General features: G+C 52.9%; 1 protein-coding gene across 1 annotated transcript; it reads left to right on the forward strand.

Annotated features, from left to right (window-relative positions):
* The first annotated feature begins 1999 nt into the window (after positions 1-1999).
* LOC120517822 (glycylpeptide N-tetradecanoyltransferase 1-like) lies at positions 2000-20445 on the forward strand. The gene is made up of 12 exons (XM_039740313.1): positions 2000-2179; positions 7886-7994; positions 16921-17065; positions 17178-17296; positions 17409-17500; positions 17584-17700; positions 17921-18091; positions 18171-18279; positions 18380-18550; positions 18633-18800; positions 19596-19733; positions 19970-20445. The coding sequence occupies exons 1-12, from the start codon at positions 2070-2072 to the stop codon at positions 19988-19990; spliced, it is 1470 nt and encodes a 489-aa protein (XP_039596247.1). The 5' UTR covers positions 2000-2069; the 3' UTR covers positions 19991-20445.
* Positions 20446-20447: the final 2 nt, after the last annotated feature.

Below are 20447 nucleotides of genomic sequence, written 5' to 3' on the forward strand. Positions count from 1 at the left end.
TCAATAAAACCTTTCCGGCAATGTGAAGTTGGCTAAAAGGTCTCCACAAGCACCGTCCCACCCGAGAAAGAACGTTACTGAAAAAGCTATCAGTCAGGAAAGGGTTACAAAGCCCTCTCTAAAACCCCAAGACTCCATCATCTCCAAATGGAGAAAACCTGGAGGGGTGGGAAAATCTGCCTAGGAGATGAACATCAAGTCCACCATCAGACATGGAGACGGCAGCGTGGCGGTGTGGGGATGCGGTGCTGCTTCTGGGCCTGGGAGACTTGCCATAACTGAGGTAAGCAGAATTCAGAAATTACTGAAGGAGAACATCTGGCCATCAGTCTGTGATCTAAAGTTCAAGAGCAAGACCACCTCTGAATAGCTGAAAAAACAAAACAAAACAAAATGAAGGTTTTGGGGTGGTCCTGACTTGAACCCCATGGAGATGTTGTGGCAGGACCTTAAATGGACAGTTTGTGGTTGAAGACCCTCCAACGCCCAAATGCCTCCACAGCGATGCCGAAGTCTGATGATCTGCTACTGGAAGGTTTGATTCCAGTTGTTGCTGCTAAGGGGGGGGGGCAATTACTTTTTCACATGGAAGTTACAGGTGTTCTGCAATAAACCAAACGAGCATTCAATAGCTGCATTTTGTGTTCACTCAGGTTGTCTGATCTCCAGACGCATCAATTCATACCTTCATTTGGTTTTTTATGTTTTATTTGCCTGACACTCTTATGCCAGGCGACTTATAACATCTCAGATATAATCTTTGGTTTGGTTTGTTTTTCATTTGTAACCGGAGCCCAGGCAGGTGAAGTGTCACACACAGTGTCACAACCTTAACCGCTACGTCACACTGCCTGCCATCTAAGTGTTATGAATAAATCAGGAAGGGGGCAAATCCTCTCTCGTGGCACCACATGTCAGGTCAGCCCCAGTGACTGAGTCTGGGATCCTGGCATGTCGACTTACCAAACCGCACCGTGATGCGTCCGGTTAGGATGCTCTCAATGGTGCAAGTTCACTAGGATTGTGGTGTCCGTCCCAAAGCTCTTTGTGAGGATGACAGACGGTCAGAGATGTGGGCACACAGGAATGGAGGAGCCATTGATGGTGCCTCTGCTCCTCCTATGTACTGTCGCAGCTGGCATGACATCACACAGTCACGTCTTTTACTTTCCCCCAGTAGACAGCGACGTCAACACACTCAGTGATGAGGCCAATCACGGTGGGGTTGCCCACAAACATGATGATGCTGTTGTCCACAGGCTTTGCCACAAAGTCAGACAGCGGCCAGTTGGGTGAACAGCATGGAAGAAATCCTGATGCCAGTCCTCACTAACTGTGGCTTATTAGTCAGGAAGTCAAACATTCAACCAAAGATGGAGCTGCTGAGTTCGAGGGCTCTGTGCTTCAGCACTGCACTGGGTGCCAATATGGACTCTTTCCAATTGACATGGCTCTTTTAGGTGGCTTGTCATCCTTCATAGGACTGCTTACTGCTGCCACCCTAGAGGGAATTCTGTTTACGACACTGCGGGTCTGCTGTTTCTCAAGGCACCCCTGCTGCTGGCTCTGAGGAATGCCAGCTTAGTCTGTTAATGACTCATCCTCGGCTGATGCCACTCGTCAGCGCTGTTGACAAGTATTAATGGCAGTGCTATTGTCGATGAACAGCACCCTGCACACTTCGATTGGAGATGCCATCATCTACTGATCAGAGGACACTGGAATGAAAACTGTGGCGGATTCAGAGACGCTATGGTGAATGTCGAGCATGCCTGGTGCCTCCAGACACTTCATTCCCATGGAGGCTGACGCGATGAGCCGGTAGGCGTCCATGCAGGAAGAAGCAAATTTCTTTGGCACAGACACCATTTTCTTGAAACACTGGCCGCTCCAGACGTGTTTTGAGCGCACACAGGTTCGGTCAGCAGCCGTCATTGACGCCGGCACCAGCAAGAGCAACAACAGCAGCAGTAGAGACTCTACAAGTCCCAGAATGCACCACGGCCTCCAGCCAATAGCACTGAGCGATCCTACGAGGTGCGGGAACGCGCTCCTGTGTCTGTTTAAAGATGGCGGACGAGAATGAGACAGCAGGGAAGCTGCCGCTAAACGAAGAGGTGGAGGACGAGCATGGACACTGCAGTGACTGCGAGAATGAAGGCCACCACTTTCACGACGGGTACTTTTTAATTTTTTATTTCTCGCTTTCTTTCCACGAGCGTTTGCGCTGAGGTAAGCGTGACAGTGGCAGCCGGCGTGATATTCCTTTGCCCAAGAGTGGCAACCCAGGTGGTTACAAGCTAATCCCGGATGAGCCCGCCCACCTGTGCTGTGATTAGCGAGGAGGGATGATGGGCAGCGTGGTTCGTGGTCGGATTGGTCTGCTTCTGAGTCATGAAGACGAGGAGGCGGGACTCCCAGAGTTCACGGTAAAGGGAAATGCACGGGCAGAGTCGAGCAGTTCGCTCAAATGCGCTTCGCTATCGCAGCGAGACCTTAGCAAAGTGTGTCGGTGTTAAGCCTGGAGAAGCACGAGAGGCCGCCGTATATCCCTGAACGGTGCTCCCCGTGCCTTTACACCGAACACGCATCCCATCGTGCTAACGAAACAGGGAAGTTGGAGAAAAAGTGGCCATTGTGGCTGTCAGAGCGTACTGCGCGTTGAGGGACCAGTAGCAGCCCGAGCTACGGCGCGTGTCACGGGGGTTTCCAGGGCTGAGACCGGGAGGGTAGATGTGCGGCTTGGGCGAATATGCCGCAGGGCATCGCCGAAGATGCGGTCCCTCGATAAGCTGGCGCTATCCTATTAGAACGAAATCCCGGCCTTAAGGAGATCTGGTCACTCTGATCCGATCCGACGGTCCTCTGACCACACCCCACGTGGAGTGTCGGGTGGGGCGCCTTCCATTCCGTTTTACTGTCCGCCTGAAGGCGCTGCACGGGAATATATGCAGGTATGGGGGGCTAAGAAAATAACCTGACGTAGGCACGAAGCGGAAAAGCAGGTTTTTTTTTTATCCTCCTCAACAAAAAGATGAGAGCAGCAGGTTATGCTTGAATCGACAGAAATTCTGCCAAATCACATAAGGAGCAGGGACCTGAGGTGCTTGGAGCAGCACATTACCATTTACAAAACGGAAAAAATGACGGAAATGTGGGACAGGGGAATGGCGCGGCGCTGTTTGTTTACTCTCCCGTCCAACTGTGTGCTGTGGCTTTTAACTCCAGGCTGGCATACGTGATAATAAACGTGCTGTGCCAGCAATCTAGCAATAAACCAACCACCCAGCAGCAGTTTGTGTATTTCCAGAAAGATCTCAAAGACGAGATATAGTAGGACAGGAGGGCACGGCTGCGTTCGCAATGGTGGAATGGGCAGGCCCTCCAAATGCAACACATCCACCTGGCCAGAAATACAGCTATAGCGGGCCTTCCGAGGCACGGTCGACCTTCAGGAAAGTATTTGAAGATGGTAGGTGGGCCTTTTTGCCTGCATGGAGCAATTTAGCTTTTTACAGAAGTTCAATAATTAATATGACAAACAACAAACCTTTCTCAGATCAGCGCCAGACTGGCTAAAAAGAAAGAAAAAATGTCTGACATGGCAGTCGCAGTGAGGCACTTTACAGGCGTATTGCTGTGGGCATAATGGAGCCAAGTCCGAATGACTTGTGGGCTCAAAGTCCTCCGTGTCTGTGTGTCACAGAGAGGATGTGCAGCGTTGTTCTTAATGGCACTCAGTTTTGTCTTCATTCTCTCCTCCTCTTCTGCATCCATTTCTTAGCTCTATGACTTAAGTGTCTGGAAGGTTTCCGGTTCAAATCCTGGTACTGCCAAAAGGGATCCTGCTCTGTTGGGCCCCTGAGCAAGGCACTTTACCAGAAAATTGCTCCAGGGGTGCTGTACAATGGAGTGACCCTCCAAAGGTCATGCAAAAAGACAATTTCCCCTTGGGGATTAGCAAAGTGTATCAAAATAAAAGAGAAAGATCTGAGCCTGCTGCCCCTTTTTACTTAGCTTGTTGATTTGGTGGGCTCCTCTTGAAGTGATGTGGCTGAACCTGAGGTGAAGGATCTCCCTACCCACAGAGTTGTCTGGTTTCTCTGCGTTACGAGACCGGTCTTGCCCGTCACTGACGTGGACCCCCAGTTGCTTCTAGCAGTGTTCCACATCCACTCCCTGAATGGAGCAGGAGTGCGGCTCAAGTCAATTATCGGTTCTGTTGGTTTTGCTGATGTTAAGTTGCCAGCAGTTCTCAAAGATCTCGTCCCCCTTATTAGTGTAAGTGACTTGACCTGCTCTTAGACTTCCAGTTGGAGGTGTACAGCGTTATGTGGAAAGGAGACGGGCCTGTGAGTCGCTTGTGGCGCTCCAGTGTTGCTCGCACGCTGTGGTCTGTCATCGAGGACACCGTAGGCTCAACCACCTTTGCTAAACCCTCTGCATGGGTGGTGGCTGGATGGCACTGCTAAACAAAAGCACAGTCTGTACATGAAATCCAAGTAGGTTCACATGAAATATGATGAAAAGTGGGTGACTGCGGTGCCATGGCTTATGCTGCTTTTGCACCGATGCAGGAGGACTCTGGGTGGCAGTGCCAGCCTTGTCATTGCCCATGCAAAGCTCTAGTTAAGGACTCTTTGTTGTCACCACAGCCTTCTAGAAAGTGCATGGTGACCCAGTTGTGTACCTTCAGGCCCGCAGTGTAAGAATGTACAGCAAGACAAGACTGCATCAAGGGCACCCCACTTTATAACAAAAGGGCAGAAAGACGAGACGGGGTGCAGCCCACTAATACAGAAGAGGAATTACTCGATTCAGTTATTCTATTAGTTGTTAGGTTAACTAAATGAACTGATTACTTTAACCTAGTTCTAAAGTTTACAATTATAAGACGTCTTAGGGTTATAAGGAAGAAAAGTTTATAAAGTCTTCTCAGAGGAGCAGAAGGGAGTGGAGACGTTTAGGACCCTGACAGCCTGGGGGCAGAAGCAGTTAAGTGGTCTGGCTGGTTTACCGCATGGGAGGGGAGAAAAGAAAACCCCTGTGGGAGGTGACAGTGACATCTGAGGTCGCATCTGTTGGTGATGTCATGGCAGAGATGCACCAATGATGTTCTCCCGATCCTCTGTGCCCTCAGTAATGCTGCAGTTCCTGAACCGCACACTCTCTGCGACCCCCTCGTAAAATGGAGGACGGGTGGGCTGCCTTCTCGCATTGCAAATCCTCCCCACCGTTTTCTCTACATGCTCAGGTTTTGCTTCCTGTTGTCAAAGTTGTTGAACTTGGCAAGGCAGACGTCCACACTAATCCCCCCAAACCCAAACCCCCCCCCCACCACACGGCCTTTTCTCCGAGCGCCTGGACCGTGGAACTGAAGGCTCTGGTCACTCGGCACACCACACCAGGAGGTGTCTGGGGTTTGTAGGGCGCCCTCTCTGGTCGTGACTTGCCAATGCGTCTCTACAGTGTGAGCACTGGGATTGTTTCATGTGGAGTGCCTGGCAAGTGTGACGTCTGCACGGGTCAGCAGGAGTGGACTTCTGGCAAATCTCTCATGCAGGGCTCCTCAGGTTTGACCCTGGAGGGCCACAGAGGCTGACGGCTGTTGTTCCTCCCCAGCCTGTACTCGTTCTTCTCACTTTATGGCTGGCTGGCTGGCGTTTTCTTCCTGCCATTCATGTAACATCATCCTCATCCTTGGAATGGAGGATCTCCATGGTATTATCCAGAAGATTGGTGGCCCACCGCAGATTAGCTCTTTCTCAGTCCTTCACCCCACCTTCCCTCCCTCCCTCCTTTTCATTTCTTTTCAAATGTGTTTTATTAAAACTAAAAACTTCACGAGAGACCCTTGCAGGTAGAAATGGGACGGGGGGCCTTTGAGGTGGGGTTTGGGTTTGGTGGTGTTCCACGTTCCATGAAGCACATTTAGAAAAGCGAGTCGTGGCTCAGTAGGCCTGACCTTACAGTCGTGGCTCAGTCGTTTCCACTAACACAAACAGTGGCCGAGAAATGATCGTCAAACCTCCGTGATGGCTAAAGAGACCCAGAGGAGGGTGTGACATCTTCAGATGGAGGGTCTGTGACGTGGGGTGTGAAGCTGGTGGGGTGGCTTGGAAAGATGAAGGACAGGAGTTCTGTCCGGCCCTGCTGGAGTTTCATTTCAGTGTCTGGACGAGAAGTAATCGTTGAGTTGTATGAGTGACTCGTGAAAGACGATTAAGAGAGGCTGTGTGGCAGCCTGCGTGGCACTTCTGGCTGTGCCGTTTGACCTTGGCAGACTGAGATCGCTTTGTCAACATGGCGCTGTCTGTTCAGCCCCCGGCAGCAAGTGAAAGTTAAACAGCAGAGCACACTTGAGCGTGACTGTGGTGGTCTTCGGTCTCGGTCCTGAAGGCCCCTGGTGGCAGTGGGATTTCATTCCCAGCCGGTCCTTGCTGATCTGATGAGGGCTCTTTGGGCTCCTTTTGTGCCCCACTGTAGGGTTGTCTCTTTGGAGGGCACTTGCTGCACGTTGTGTGCGTCTCGGCCCTTCTCTCTCGTTTGTTTCTAAACGTTTTCTCATCTCGGGGACGTCCTGATGGGTTCACGTGGGGCCAAGCTGGCCAGAGTGCTGCTGGTTCCTTTGCCATTTGCACCTCATTGTTCCCCATTTTGTCACCCAGCCACCAGTCAACAAGTAAAAGCTGAAGGCAGCTGCTGAGCACTGAAGTGAGCAGTGAAGGGCGTTGAGTCGTAACTGAAGCTCAGCCCCCCGCGGTTATTACGCTAGCAGCATTGAGTGGGGGTCCAAAAGCCAGTACCATAACTGAGGACCCCGAATTTATAACAAGTCATCCAGTAGGAGCGCTGCAGGTTGGGGTCTCATTCATGTGCCATTCAGAGTGGCTGGCAGACATAAGAGACGAACTGGCAGGTACTGCGGTATGCGACTGGCGTCCACTGAACGTCCACGTGGCCAGGAGCGTGTTGGACGTGACGCAGATTGTGACATGATGTGTGTGTCACAAGTGACAAGGGGCTTTGTTGCTAACCTGTAATTGTGCTGGTGACCTGAGACAGGGGTCCGCAGGTTCTGTCCTGGACCCTCAGTAGCTGCAGTGTGATTTTTAAGTTTAACCGATCTTATTGTTTAATTACGGACGCAGCAAGATGTCAGTCCATGGTGGCGTAGTGTGTCGCCAGTGGCGTTCTTGGTGACGTAAACTCGCGCATTCAGCAGAGGATCAAGTCTTTATTTCCCCCACTCTAAATAGGGCACTGGCAGCAAACAGGAAGTCGTCTACTCGGGGTGGGCATGATTTCTCTGAAAAGCGAAGCCAACTGGCAGAGCCTGAGGTTTGGCAACGTGTGGCAGCTGCTCTTGTGGACTGTGGTGGTGACCGGACCTCATCTCGCTGAGAGACCCCCTCTTGCCGCCTCGGTGCTCATCGTGCTGCGTTTGCTGATTTGAGAGCCTTTGGTGGTGTGCGCTCGTATTTGGGGCACTGATGGCCAGCCACCTTCCTCCTGTTTTACCACTGTGACTCTGAATGGCATGTGTTCCCTCAGTGTGTCACCGGCACTCTTGGGGGTCAGCGTGTCCCCTCGATTCAGAATGGGGGTTTGGCTGCCTGTTTCTTTTTTCTTATTTGCAATGAGCGACTTGAGGCTGTCAAGGCCTAAACATTCGTGCTGGAGGGTCAGTCGCGCTCCCCTGCTGCTGTCGGCTAGCGTGAGGCTCACCTCCATGACCTGCAGGTTCAGGTTCTTCAGGTTTTGCTGGCCTGAGCTCTTTCTTGGCTCACGTCAGCATATCTGCCATTTTAATTACACACAGCTAACTGGGAAAGGAGGGTTTGCCCCGATTCACGTTTCCTGTCTGACGTCTCCACTTTTTCAGCCAGAAGAGTCTGGAGGATGAGAGTGGAGCGAAGAAGAAGAAAAAGAAGCCAAGAAAGAAAAAGGACAAGAGCGGAGGATTGGAGTCTGCGCTGGAGCAGTCGTCCAAAGTAAGTGTGCGGTGGGATGGGATTGTTGTGTTGTGCATCGCTATGTAGGCCCTGGCATTAGCCACATACAGATGATGATGATGATGATGTGGTGTCCACCAAGTGCTACTCTGGACCCTCCCTTTCAGGCTCTTCTTGACGTCCCCATCCAAAAATAAGAGGCCACAGCTGTGTGAGACTTGGCACAGGGGCAGTGGCGCCATCAGCACCCACCATATTTATTTGTGCAGCACATTTTCCTACACAGGACGGAACTCAAAAAGTGCCACCAGTGGGTTGTTTGACGAGACTTGTCTGATAACGTGGCCAGATTTCTTCTTGACCTGACTGAGTCGTACTCGCATTTCTCCAAGTTATGTCTGCTGCACCACTAGAGAGAGAACAAGGGGAGACCAAAATCGAAAGACCCCGACTTCACGGCACTGCCCTGCTGACGTTCCTGGAGGGGTTGGGTGGTTGTATTTTGCCACAGTCCAGGGATTTGCTTTGTGGTGCCACTCCTCAGCCAACCTTCATCTCACAGAGTGGCACCAGGCTGAGCTGAGTGGTCTCCCAGCCCCTCGCTCACCAGACACGCCGGCCGTTGTGCAGTCTGGTTCAGTCCTGAGAGACCCCCATGTCTGCAGCCTTGAGTAGTTTCGTGATCACTCAGTCGCGTTCCTTCTGTTTGACCCCCTGCTTTAATTGGCTTGTTTTTTTTCTTTTTCGACCAGAAATGTAGAAATGTTTGTGTTTGTGCCCTCACTTTGTTTCTAGTTTGATCTTTCTTTTGTCATTCTCCTTTTAATTCCGTGTGCTGGTGCTGATGTCCGCTCTTAAACGGAGTAAAGTCACACCAGGTCGTCGTCATCGCCGCCCTGAGTGTTCACTGGTCTCCGCTCGGCGTCTTCAGGTGGCACTTGGACAGTTTGTTCTGTTCGTGTGACAGTAAAGACCCGGTGAACTGACGCGACGCGCTCCTTGCTGAGTGCTTCTCATTTTATTTGATTTTGTAACATCAAGTGAAGTGAAACGCCAACATCACAATGCGCCTCATGCGGGTTGCGTTGTTTTCACTGAACACTCCCACCGGGTGGTCTCCCTTTGAAGGCTGGTCGTATTATCCTAGTTTATTCATTTTATATACCGTAACTTTACACTTAAAAACGACCAACACACAGTCATTTTATTATTTCTGGGGAAACCTTCTGTGATGGCAAAGCTGAGATGGCAGTCGGCCGCAGTGTCCGCCGCTCCTGTGAAATCGAGTAGCGTGACAGTCCCCATTGGTCTCTCGGTTTGCCAGCAGCACGGACTCCAGAGCTCGTCCTGCTCGTCCTCTTCAGATGAACGGTAGGATGGCGGGCTGCAGGTCCCCCCGCCACCATGTTGTGTCCTTCCAGGTCCTGCACTGTTGTGCCAATCAGACAATTTGTGCCACTGCTACTTTATATTGCGTCCAGCAGGCTACGTGAACAGTTGTGCTGCAAAAATGAAATTCTGACCCACGCGTCTCTTATCATAAAGTGCCTCACCATCATCATCATCATCATCCTGGACCCTGGGCTTGGCCTGGGGTTGAAGTCCAAGATGTCGTTTTCTGTTTGTTTTCAGGCTGCGTGTAATTGGCGGTTGAGTGTGCCAACTGGTGGGTCTCCCTGTTTCTCTGTTCACTTCCTTGACCACCGTGGAGCACAGCTGGCTTGGGGGGTGCCCAGTGAACCAGTTGGGAGTTGAGAATCAATACTTCAGATTTCCACACCAATATGTTAACAGAACAAATTTAGGCAGATAGTTGCTAGCAAGAAAAGGCGGCCATTTTGTTTGTTTGCATGATGTGCTGCCGTCCAGGACGTCAACCACGAGTCCTTGTCAGCAGCCTTTGTAACTTAAATTGATAATTGTGATTACTTTGAACCAAAGTGTGATATCGGAGCGAGCAAGCGAGCGCACCCTAAAAATTATGGACACGTCCTGCTGGGATGGTCAGAGAATTCAACCGGTTTAGTCCCGAGGAGACCGAGAGGGGAGCTCATCCAGGTTTTCAGAGTCCTCCGAGGCGTCGACCCAGCAACGTCCTGTCAGCTTAACGGTGAGTGAGATACTTGAGCACATTGGAGGACACGAAGGGGAAGTGCGTTTAAAAGTGAAGCCGCTGCTTTACACAAAGCATTGTGGGACGCGGAAATAAACTGCTGAGAGGTGGAGCTGAAGAAGAACCTGGAAGAGAGACGGGGACCGCAGAGCGAATGACAAACGCACCCAATGGCCTCCGGTCGACTGTCACATTTCTGATGTCCTCGGTGGGCTCTCGGGACACCGTATGGTCTGTGAAATGTCTAATGTCACGATGATAATATGAAATATTAGCAAAGGAAACCGCGTTGTGATTTTTATGTAGCAGTTCTGTGAATAGCCGAGCCTGAAATGAACATCTCAGAGGAGGTTACGTTGATTGTGTGTGTCCGTGTCTGCCAGTCAGTAAGCACTCGTTACCTCGCAGGTCTTGTCTCTGTGTGTGTTGTCATTTACATCATTTGTAATGACAGAGGGTGACACTCTGTCTGTCTGTCTGTCTGTCTAATCCGTAGATTGTCAGTTTTCTTTAAAGAAACCCTTTCTGTTCACGTGCGGTCGCCACGAATAATGAAACAGAAGAGTCAGACGGCCACAAGTGGAGAGTCAGTGTTTGAGGCCGCTTGAGTTTAGACAGGTTTGAAACCGAACTGCCAAACCAACCGTGTCGTGAAATTACAGACCTTTGAAGATAAAAGGCTGGCGATGAAATGCCACGTGGCTCGTTTTAAACATGTGAGCGATGGGATTTCTCAATTGTTATATTTTTAATAAATTTGCAAAAACCTCAAGTAAACTTTTTTTCACGTTGTCATTATGGGGTGTTGTGTTTAAAATTCTGAGGAAAAAAATAAATGTAATCCATTTTGGAATAAGGCTGTAACATAACAAAATGTGGAAAAAGTGATGAAGCGCTGGGAATACTTTCCGGATGCACTGTAGCGAAAGAAATTGGTAAGAAAATTCAGTGTGTGTGAGAAACTGATGAGAGATTGGAGATGTAAAAAAAAAAAAAAGAAATGTCGTATTTTTGAACGGGCGTACAAGTCGGGGTCTGATTTTATGATTGAGTTTTTGGGTGTCAAGACCCGACTTGTACATGAGAATATACGATAGTTTGAATAAGACAAAAGGATCAAGATGCTGATTTGATTATTCATTCTTTATTATTAATCAATTAAAGTGACGCAGTCGTATAACTGCGTTTGGTGGCTTTATTTTTGGTTCCACTTATGTGACTAAAGTACGTAGTTTGGTTCTTAAAGCCAGAAAGGCTCTTTTTATCGTCCGTTTGTAAACGTGTTTATTTTGATAACGATGTCTTTCACAGCATAACACGCACACACCCTTCTGTTGTACAAATCCATGTCAGAGTCGAGCCAATGTCACGTTTTTGTCCTTTGAGTCACTTTAGGGCAGCAAATGACTTCAAACAGACCTCCTCATTATTATTATTATTAACGGACCTCGGTTTCCATTTACATGCGAGTCTCATCTCCCCAATGAGCTCACCACCTATGGGAGGGGCCAAGGAGGTTGGGTGCAGTGTGAGTTAGGGTGGTGGCCGAAGGCAGGGACCTTGGCGGTCTGATCCTCGGCTACAGAAACTGGCTCTTGGGACGTGGAATGTCACCTCTCTGAAGGGGAAGGAGCCTGAGCTAGTGCGCGAGGTCGAGAGGTTCCGGCTAGATATAGTCGGACTCACCTCGACGCACAGCTTGGACTCTGGAACCAATCTCCTTGAGAGGGGCTGGACTCTCTACCACTCTGGAGTTGCCCCCGGTGAGAGGCGCCGAGCAGGTGTGGGCATACTTATTGCCCCCGACTCGGAGCCTGTGCATTGGGGTTTACCCCGGTAGACAAGAGGGTGGCCTCCCTCCGCCTTCGGGTGTATCGGGAAGGGTCCTGACTGTTGTTTATGGAGTATCCACCCTTTTTGGAGTCTCTGGAGGGGTTGCTAAAGGGCATACCTTCTGGGGATTCCCTCGTTTTGCTGGGAGACTTCAATGCTCACGTGGGCAATGACAGTGAGACCTGGAAGGGCGTGATTGGGAGGAATGGCCCCCCCGATCTGAACCCGAGCGGTGTTTTGTTATTGGACTTCTGTGCTCGTCACGGATTGTCCATAACGAACACCATGTTCAAGCATAAGGGTGTTCATATGTGCACTTGGCACCAGGACACCCTAGGCCTCAGGTCGATGATCGACTTTGTGGTCGTGTCGCCGGACTTGCGCCATATGTCTTGGACACTCGGGTGAAGAGAGGGGCGGAGCTGTCAACTGATCACCACCTGGTGGTGAGTTGGCTTCGATGGTGGGGTCAGACCTGGTAGGCCCAAACGTGTTGTGAGGGTCTGCTGGGAACGGCTGGCAGAGTCCCCTGTCAGAAGTAGCTTCAACTCCCACCTCCGCAGAACTTCAACCACGCCCCGAGGGAGGTGGGGACATTGAGTCGAATGGGCCATGTTCCGTGCCTCTATTGTTGAGGCGGCTGACCGGAGCTGTGGCCGCAAGGTGGTCGGTGCCTGTCGTGGCGGCAATCCCCGAACCCGTTGGTGGACACCGCGTGAGGGATGCCGTCAAGCTGAAGAAGGAGTCCTATAGGACTTTTTGTCCTGTGGGTCTCTGGAGGCAGCTGATAGGTACCGCAGGCCAAGCGGAACGCTGCTTCGTTGTTGCTGAGGCAAAACTCGGGCATGGGAGGAGTTTGGAGAGGCCATGGAGAACGACTTTGGACGGCTTCGAGGAGATTCTGGTCCACCGTCCGGCGCCTCAGGAGGGGAAGCAGTGCAGTGTCAACACCGTATATGGTGGGGATGGTGCGCTGCTGACCTCACTCGGACGTTAGGGTCGGTGGGAGGAGTACTTCAAGACCTCCTCAATCCCACTAACATGCCTTCCAATGAGGAAGCAGAGCCTGGGGACTCTGAGGTGGGCTCTCCCATCTCTGGGACTGAAGTCACGAGGTGGTCAAAAAACTCCTTGGTGGCAGGGCCCGGGGTGGATGAGATCGCCGGAGTTCCTTAAGGCTCTGGATGTTGTAGGACTGTCTTGGTTGACACGCCTCTGCAACATCGCATGGACATCGGGACAGTGCCTCTGGATTGGCAGACCGGGGTGGTGGTCCCCTCTTTAAAAGGGGACCGGAGGGTGTGTTCCAACTATAGAGGGATCACACTCCTCAGCCTCCCTGGAAAAGTCTATTCGGGGTTCTGGAGAGGAGGGTCCGCCGGATAGTGAACCTCGGATTCAGGAGGAACAGTGTGGTTTTAGTCCTGTTCGCGGAACAGTGGACCAGCTCTTCACCCTTAGCAGAGTCCTGGAGGGTGCATGGGAGTTTGCCCGACCGGTCTACATGTGTTTTGTGGACTTGGAAAAGGCATTGACCGTGTCCCTCGGGAATCCTGTGGGGGTGCTCGGGAGTATGGGGTACCGGACCCCTGATAAGAGCTGTTCGGTCTCTGTACAACCGTGTCAGAGCTTGGTCCGCATTGCCGCAGTAAGTCGAGCCCGTTTCCAGTGAGAGTTGGACTCCGCCAGGGCTGCCCTTTGTCACCGATTCTGTTCATAACTTTTATGGACAGAATTTCTAAGCGCAGCCAGGGTGTTGAAGGGGTCGGTTTGGTGGACTCAGGATTGGGTCACTGCTTTTGCAGATGATGTTGTCCTGTTTGCTTCATCAGGCCATGATCTTCAGCTCTCTCTGGATCGGTTCGCAGCTGAGTGTGAAGCGGCTGGGATGAGAATCAGCACCTCCAAATCCGAGCATGGTCCTCAGCCGGAAAAGGGTGGAGTGCCCTCTCAGGGTTGGGGGAGAGATCCTGCCCCAAGTGGAGGAGTTCAAGTATCTCGGGGTCTTGTTCACGAGTGAGGGAAGAATGGAGCGTGAGATCGACAGGCGGATCGGTGCGCATCCGCAGTGATGCGGGCTCTGCATCGGTCTGTCGTGGTGAAAAGGAGCTGAGCCGTAAGGCAAAGCTCTCAATTTACCAGTCGATCTACGCTCCTACCCTCACCTATGGTCATGAGCTATGGGTAGTGACCGAAAGAACGAGATCGCGAATACAAGCGGCTGAAATGAGTTTCCTCCGCAGGGTGTCTGGGCTTTCCCTTAAAGATAGGGTGAGAAGCTCAGAGTAGAGCCGCTGCTCCTCCGCATCGAGAGGAGTCAGATGAGGTGGCTCGGGCATCTGATCAGGATGCCTCCTGGACGCCTCCCTGGTGAGGTGTTCCGGGCACGTCCAACCGGGAGGAGGCCCCGGGGAAGACCCAGGACACGCTGGAGGGACTATGTCTCCCGGCTGGCCTGGGAACGCCTTTGGGATTCTCCCGAAGAGCTGGAAGAAGTGGCCGGGAGAGGGAAGTCTGGGCCTCTCTGCTTAAGCTGCTGCCCCCGCGACCCGACCTCGGATAAGCGGAAGAGAATGGATGGATGGATGCGAGTCTCATTCAAGGTGGTCACCAAAGCCGTGTCACAGCATGTCAAAAGTGCACAAAGACGTCCAATTAAGGGGACAGATCAGCCCGTGACTGAGAGGCCGTCACACACCTGGTGCTGCTCAGGACGCCCAGATGGTGCTGGAGAAGATGCAGGGCGGCCAAATGGCCGACGTTCAGAGAAGACAGGGAGGCAGGCCACCCCTTTGCTACGAGGTCACCCTGGTCCTCTGATCGTGGAGCACGAGGTGCCCCTGAGCTGAACCGCACAGCTGTGCCCTCTGCTGCATGCAAAGCACCTGCTGGTCTCCTTGAGCATTAAGAGCGGGGGCTTCACCTGACACGCCGAGGGCAGTCGTCATGGGTCATGCGGGCGCTGTGCCTGCCCAGTGCACAGAGACTGGCGGCGTCACACATGTCCCGTTCAATCGGCCGTCACAGAGGCACAAGGTGGATGCCACAGCATTTAACAAACTTGCACTTCCAACTGAGCACGTTAAGGCGTGGCTTGAAACCGTGTGCCCCCCGTGCCGTACCAATGGCCACTGACTGAGACCGACCAGCGGTCGGGGGACAAGGACGAGTGAGGATCTACAATCCGCTTCAGCCTGTGGGGTTATGAGCTCCTCGCAGAGCCTATGCAGCCATTTAAATAACGGAGAGCACACGGCTCTTCTTCGGTGTCTGCCCGACGGGCACCCTTTCTTCATCGTTGGCAGCGCGTGAAACCCGAATGTCGTTGACCCGCTGCCCTCGAGCTCGTCTGGGAGTTGAAGCTCTTGCCGTATCTCGCAGCGTTCATCGTGTTTGTGTGCTCCATTGACATGGGGGCCTTTGTTATCTGTGCTTGCTCCGGACCCCCGGCATTATCGTTTGTAGGTTGGCATTGTGCGCTTTACGCCATCGAAGCGGTTTTCTTTTGGTCGGCTCATTTAGCGCTGTGCCTTGTCCATTATGCTGCAGGCTTGGGGACCCCCTCGGCCTGTATGAGGGTCTGCGAGGCTTGTTTTCCATTTGTTTTGCTCTTCTGTGCTTTAAGGGTTTGGGCCAGGGGTTTTAATGGCTCCCCTCCGTGACTTTGAAGCCTGTTCAGGGGTCTTGGGGCCTGGCCTGCTTTGTGTGGTTCTGGTTTTTGCGGGTGATGCCATTTTTTTTTTTTTTGTAAGCCCTGTCGTCCACGCCGTTCCTCTTCAGCTGCTGTGTGCTGCACTGAGGCACCATGGGAGCTTTAACATGTGCCTATCGGGCAGAGAAACGCTGTTGATGTGCTGCTCGGTCCACAAAGAAAACGCTAAAGGTGATGCCACCAAGATGTCCCCTCATCACTCCTAGTGCAGGGCAGTGGCAGCTATGGCCGCTTGGCACCACTTTGGCTCCCGTGTGTGCCACCAAGTGCTCAAGGAGCAGCTCATTATGGACTTTTGATGCCGTTTGCCATGACTGACTTGTATTTGGACATTACAGGTTTGCCCTGGCATGGCGAGTGCCAGCTTGTCTCTCTCTGCTCCCCATTTTGAATTAAGCTCCCTTCCGTCGGTGTGATTGTTCACCACATGGCCTCCGGTTGCTTCTCTCTGCTTCTGATACTTGGCCATATTAGTGGAACGCGAGGTGGGCAAATGGGCACCAGCTCGTCTCTCACGTATCAGCATCGCCACTTTCTGAAACTTGGGAACAAGACAGAGGTGCCGTTAGTAGTTTGAGATAGCCGAGTAGCGAGAGGCCTGGCACTGATGTCCCCATTCTCATGTCAGATGCTCCCACTGCCAGCCCGGAACTTGTGGTGATGCCCAGACTGTCGTCCTCTTGGCAGCCAGTGAGCTGAAGGCACTTGGAATGTGAACGTTGGCGTCTGGTAGTGGTGTGTGTCGTTGGGTCTGCTGTGCCACTGTGCTCCATTCGTCACCTCCCTGCTCAGGCTAATGACCGTGCCCAGGGTGACGCCTGTTACGGGGTGAGGTGAACACGGAGGTCCTGAGCAAACCTCCCCTAAGTCCGCGATGCTGTAGTTTAGAGTTTGCCATTCTGGAGGGCAGGGCTGAGTAGGGTCTCAACATACCAGGGTGCGACTTGTTGTTTGGCTGCGTTACAGCAGTTGGCGTCTTCTGCCGAGTTTGGCTCTGCCTTTTCTAGAAGGGTCTGTAAAGCAAACCACTTTATTGGCCTCCGTCCAGGCAGAGCGTAAAGCGCAAAAGAATGAAAACCAAGGCAAGTAACGCAAATCCCAAAGGAGAACGAGCACAGGAGCAGAGTGATGAAGATGATGGTCCTCCGAGTTTCCAAGGCCGCCTCTTCACACGAGCGCCCGGCTCTTACTGAGCACACAGACGGCTGGTGCTTGGATTTGCAGGCCGCTTTTGTTGCTCCTGCTGCTCCCTTTTCTTTCCCTTTGGGGCTCTGCCAGTTCCACTTACCTCATTTGTGTGCCCACAGGTGAATGCTCTGCCAGCGGAGAAGCTGCAGGAGATCCAGAAAGCCATTGAACTCTTCTCGGTGGGGCAGGGGCCCGCCAAGACCATGGAGGAGGCGAGTCGCCGGAGCTACCAGTTCTGGGACACACAGCCTGTGCCCAAGTTGGGTGAGTCTGCCGAGCCCTCGTCCTGGCAAGTGGGGGGGGGCACTCATGTCCGGGCAGTGCCACCACCGCTCGAGGCTGCCCGACTCTTAACGTGTGCTCTGCTCGTTTTCAGGGGAGGTCGTGATTTCCCACGGACCCATTGAGCCCGACAAGGACATCATCAGGAGTGAGCCATACTCTCTGCCACAAGGCTTCAGCTGGGACGCCCTGGACCTGGGCAACCCATCCGTGGTAAGGACTCCGAGTCTTAGTGAGATGACACAAGAGGCTCCACTGATGGGCCGCGGTGGGCGTCGTGCCATCCTCCCTAATGCCGTTCTCCCGCCTTTTGTCCTTGTGACAGCTGAAGGAGCTCTACACCCTGCTCAATGAGAACTACGTGGAGGACGACGACAACATGTTCAGATTTGACTACTCGCCCGAGTTCCTGCTCTGGTAAGCCCCTTGTGCGAGTGCCCGGCCGCGCCCGTCTGCGACACGCTCTCCGCTAACTGTGTGCCCCTTTCTCTGTCCCTCAGGGCCCTTCGACCTCCTGGCTGGTTGCCGCAGTGGCACTGTGGTGTCCGAGTCCTGTCCAACAAGAAACTGGTGGGCTTCATCAGTGCCATTCCTGCTGACATTCAAATCTATGAAACGTGAGTGCTGCCTTGCTGGCAAGGCCTGTTCTGCCAGTGCCCACTGTGCCCAGCCGTGTGCCTTTCGTGTTTGCTGGTAGACCGTTTTCAGGTTCTGCATTGAGATGCTCGCTGATCAGACGGCGGTACCCCATGGCTGTTAACAGAGCCGCTGCCCTCACACCCGTGTGCCCCCTCTCTCTCTCTCTCTCTCAATGCCATCTTTATTTTTCACTGCCAGAGAGAAGAAAATGGTGGAAATTAACTTCCTCTGTGTCCACAAGAAGCTGCGCTCCAAGCGTGTTGCCCCCGTCCTAATTCGGGAAATCACCAGAAGAGTCAACCTGGAGGGCATCTTCCAGGCAGTATACACCGCTGGCGTGGTCCTCCCAAAGCCAGTCAGCACTTGCAGGTGAGTATGCTTGGTGGCGGCGCCGTGGCTGTTCAGGGACGCCAGGCCCACCTCCTTGCCTCTTAATGCCCCTCTGCAGGTACTGGCACAGATCGTTGAATCCTCGCAAACTCGTGGAGGTGAAGTTCTCCCACCTGAGCAGGAACATGACCATGCAGAGGACGCTGAAGCTCTACCGCCTACCTGAGGTCAGTGCCCCCCAGGTGACTTCCCAGACTGCCAGTGTGCTGATGATGGCCTCCTGCTGTCATGCTCATCTCTGCCATCTTTGATCTTGCTCGTGTTCAGGCCACCAAGACCCCAGGTCTGCGACCCATGGAGCGTAAGGATGTGCCCGCCGTTCACGGCCTCCTGCGGGAGTACCTGTGCCAGTTCCACCTGACGCCGTGTATGAGTGTGGAAGAGGTGGAGCACTGGCTGCTGCCCCGCGAGAACATCATTGACACACATGTGGTGGAGGTGGGTCACCGAGGAAGGGTGGCACGGTCTGCCCAGGGGGGCACTCCATCTCATTCAAGTGCCTTTACTGTCTTCCCTACAGAACTCCGAGGGGGTCGTGACGGACTTTCTAAGCTTTTACACGCTGCCCTCCACCATCATGAATCACCCCGTGCACAAGAGCCTGAAGGCAGCCTACTCCTTCTACAACGTGCACACCACCACGCCGCTGCTGGACCTCATGAACGATGCCCTCATCCTGGCCAAGTCGGTAAGTACAGATGCCCTGGCAGCGTTGGCATGTTTTGAGGGAGATGGAAAGAAAGATGGATGAGAACATCCAGCAGTGTAACATGCTGGTTCTCCAAGCTGGATATTAACTGGCATCCAATGGGGCCTATCTGATCTGAGGCCAGTGCCTTTGGCCCTGCCAGGCCGGGTGGCACAGGATGATGGCTGTTCATACTGCCCACTGCAGCAACAATAAGGATCTGTGATTTCCAATCAGTCCTCCATACTAGGGTCATAGAGAGTGGGGTCACCAACTGTGAGCGGGGCAGCCGTCTGTCTTCTGGCACACACACTGGCACACACGCACCCAGCATGTGTGCCAGTAGTCTGTATTGCAAACCAGCTTGGTGGGCTCCGTGGTTGCCTCGCCTGGTACAGTTTGTCACACTTTTACACATGAAAAGAACTGGCGTGTGCCCACCATGAAGTGCCATCTCCTCCTGCCCACTGTGTTGGTACTGCAGGTGACTACTGGCTGCTTGGTCCTATTCCGATGGCATGCTCGTCATAACCCTGCAGCCCCTGCCCCTCATGTGTGGAGCCTCACTTGTCCACCTTGCCTGCCTCCAGACGCCGTGGCACGTGGCATCTGCTCACACTGGGCCGGCAGCTTGGCCTCCCGCCATCACAGCTGTTTATTCCAGGCGTCCGGCTTCCTCTGCAATGTTTGTACAAGTGGGACGTGACGGGCAGCCTCACGCCAACTGAGGCACCCTGACGTCGGCTGATGGGTGGTCCCCCGTCTGCTCTGATTTCTTTGTGAATTTCTCCACAGAAAGGCTTTGATGTCTTCAACGCGCTGGACCTGATGGAGAACAAGACGTTCCTCGAGAAACTGAAGTTTGGGATCGGCGACGGAAACCTGCAGTATTACCTGTACAACTGGAAGTGTCCCAGCATGAGTGCCGAGAAGGTGAGCAGGGTGCCCGCGGGTGCTGCCCGTCCAGGCTTATCCCAGAACCCATAAGTCGGGGGTATGCCGTGGGGTCTCCTACTCTCTGCCAGTTTCACGCTGCGCTTATGTTCATGGGGACCTGCTAAAGCTGTGAGCCAGTGCGGTGGCACAGTGCCCCCTGCGGGCGTCATGCCTTAGGGTTAGGAATGCTAACCTGGGCTCCCAGTGACGGCGGATCGTTTCTGTCTTGCTAGGTGGGCTTGGTGCTGCAGTGAGAATCGAGGACCCGTGGATCCACCCTGCTGTGGCATCGTTAGAGGAATGAGAAGAGAAATTGAGTTGACTTGTGACCTTTTGACCTGCGCTGCCATGGGAGGCCCACCACCTCACCTGGCACTCCAGGCAGTGGACCCTCATTTTACACACAGAAAGCAAAAAACACAAAAAACAAAAATAAGAAAAGAAAAGCGACTGGCGTCACAACGCGAGACTTGGCATGACGCCCCCTGCTGCCGTGCCTTTGCATATTCACTAAATCTTGTTGATCTGGCATCCAGAGCGGCCGCTGCCACGCTGCCTCGTAGAACCATCGCCCGTCCAGCTGCTGCTTCGCTCTCACCAAAGGATGCGGGCCCGGCCCACCGCCGGCGTGTGATACGTGTGGAGTGGATCCCTGTGTAAGGTAGCGCCCTGCGGGTCATAGAATATCCGAAATAAAAGAGTAAAGCCACC

This window comes from Polypterus senegalus, chromosome 17 (assembly GCF_016835505.1).
Source record: "Polypterus senegalus isolate Bchr_013 chromosome 17, ASM1683550v1, whole genome shotgun sequence".
In the NCBI taxonomy this organism is placed as follows: Eukaryota; Metazoa; Chordata; class Cladistia; order Polypteriformes; family Polypteridae; genus Polypterus; species Polypterus senegalus.

Bases quoted from the DNA above. Each gene is read 5' to 3' on its own strand.
- LOC120517822 (XM_039740313.1), top strand. From the start codon at position 2,070: ATGGCGGACGAGAATGAGACAGCAGGGAAGCTGCCGCTAAACGAAGAG. The intron at 17,066-17,177 runs GTGAGTCTGCCG...GCTCGTTTTCAG, and splicing joins ACAGCCTGTGCCCAAGTTGG to GGGAGGTCGTGATTTCCCAC. The intron at 17,297-17,408 runs GTAAGGACTCCG...TCCTTGTGACAG, and splicing joins ACCTGGGCAACCCATCCGTG to CTGAAGGAGCTCTACACCCT.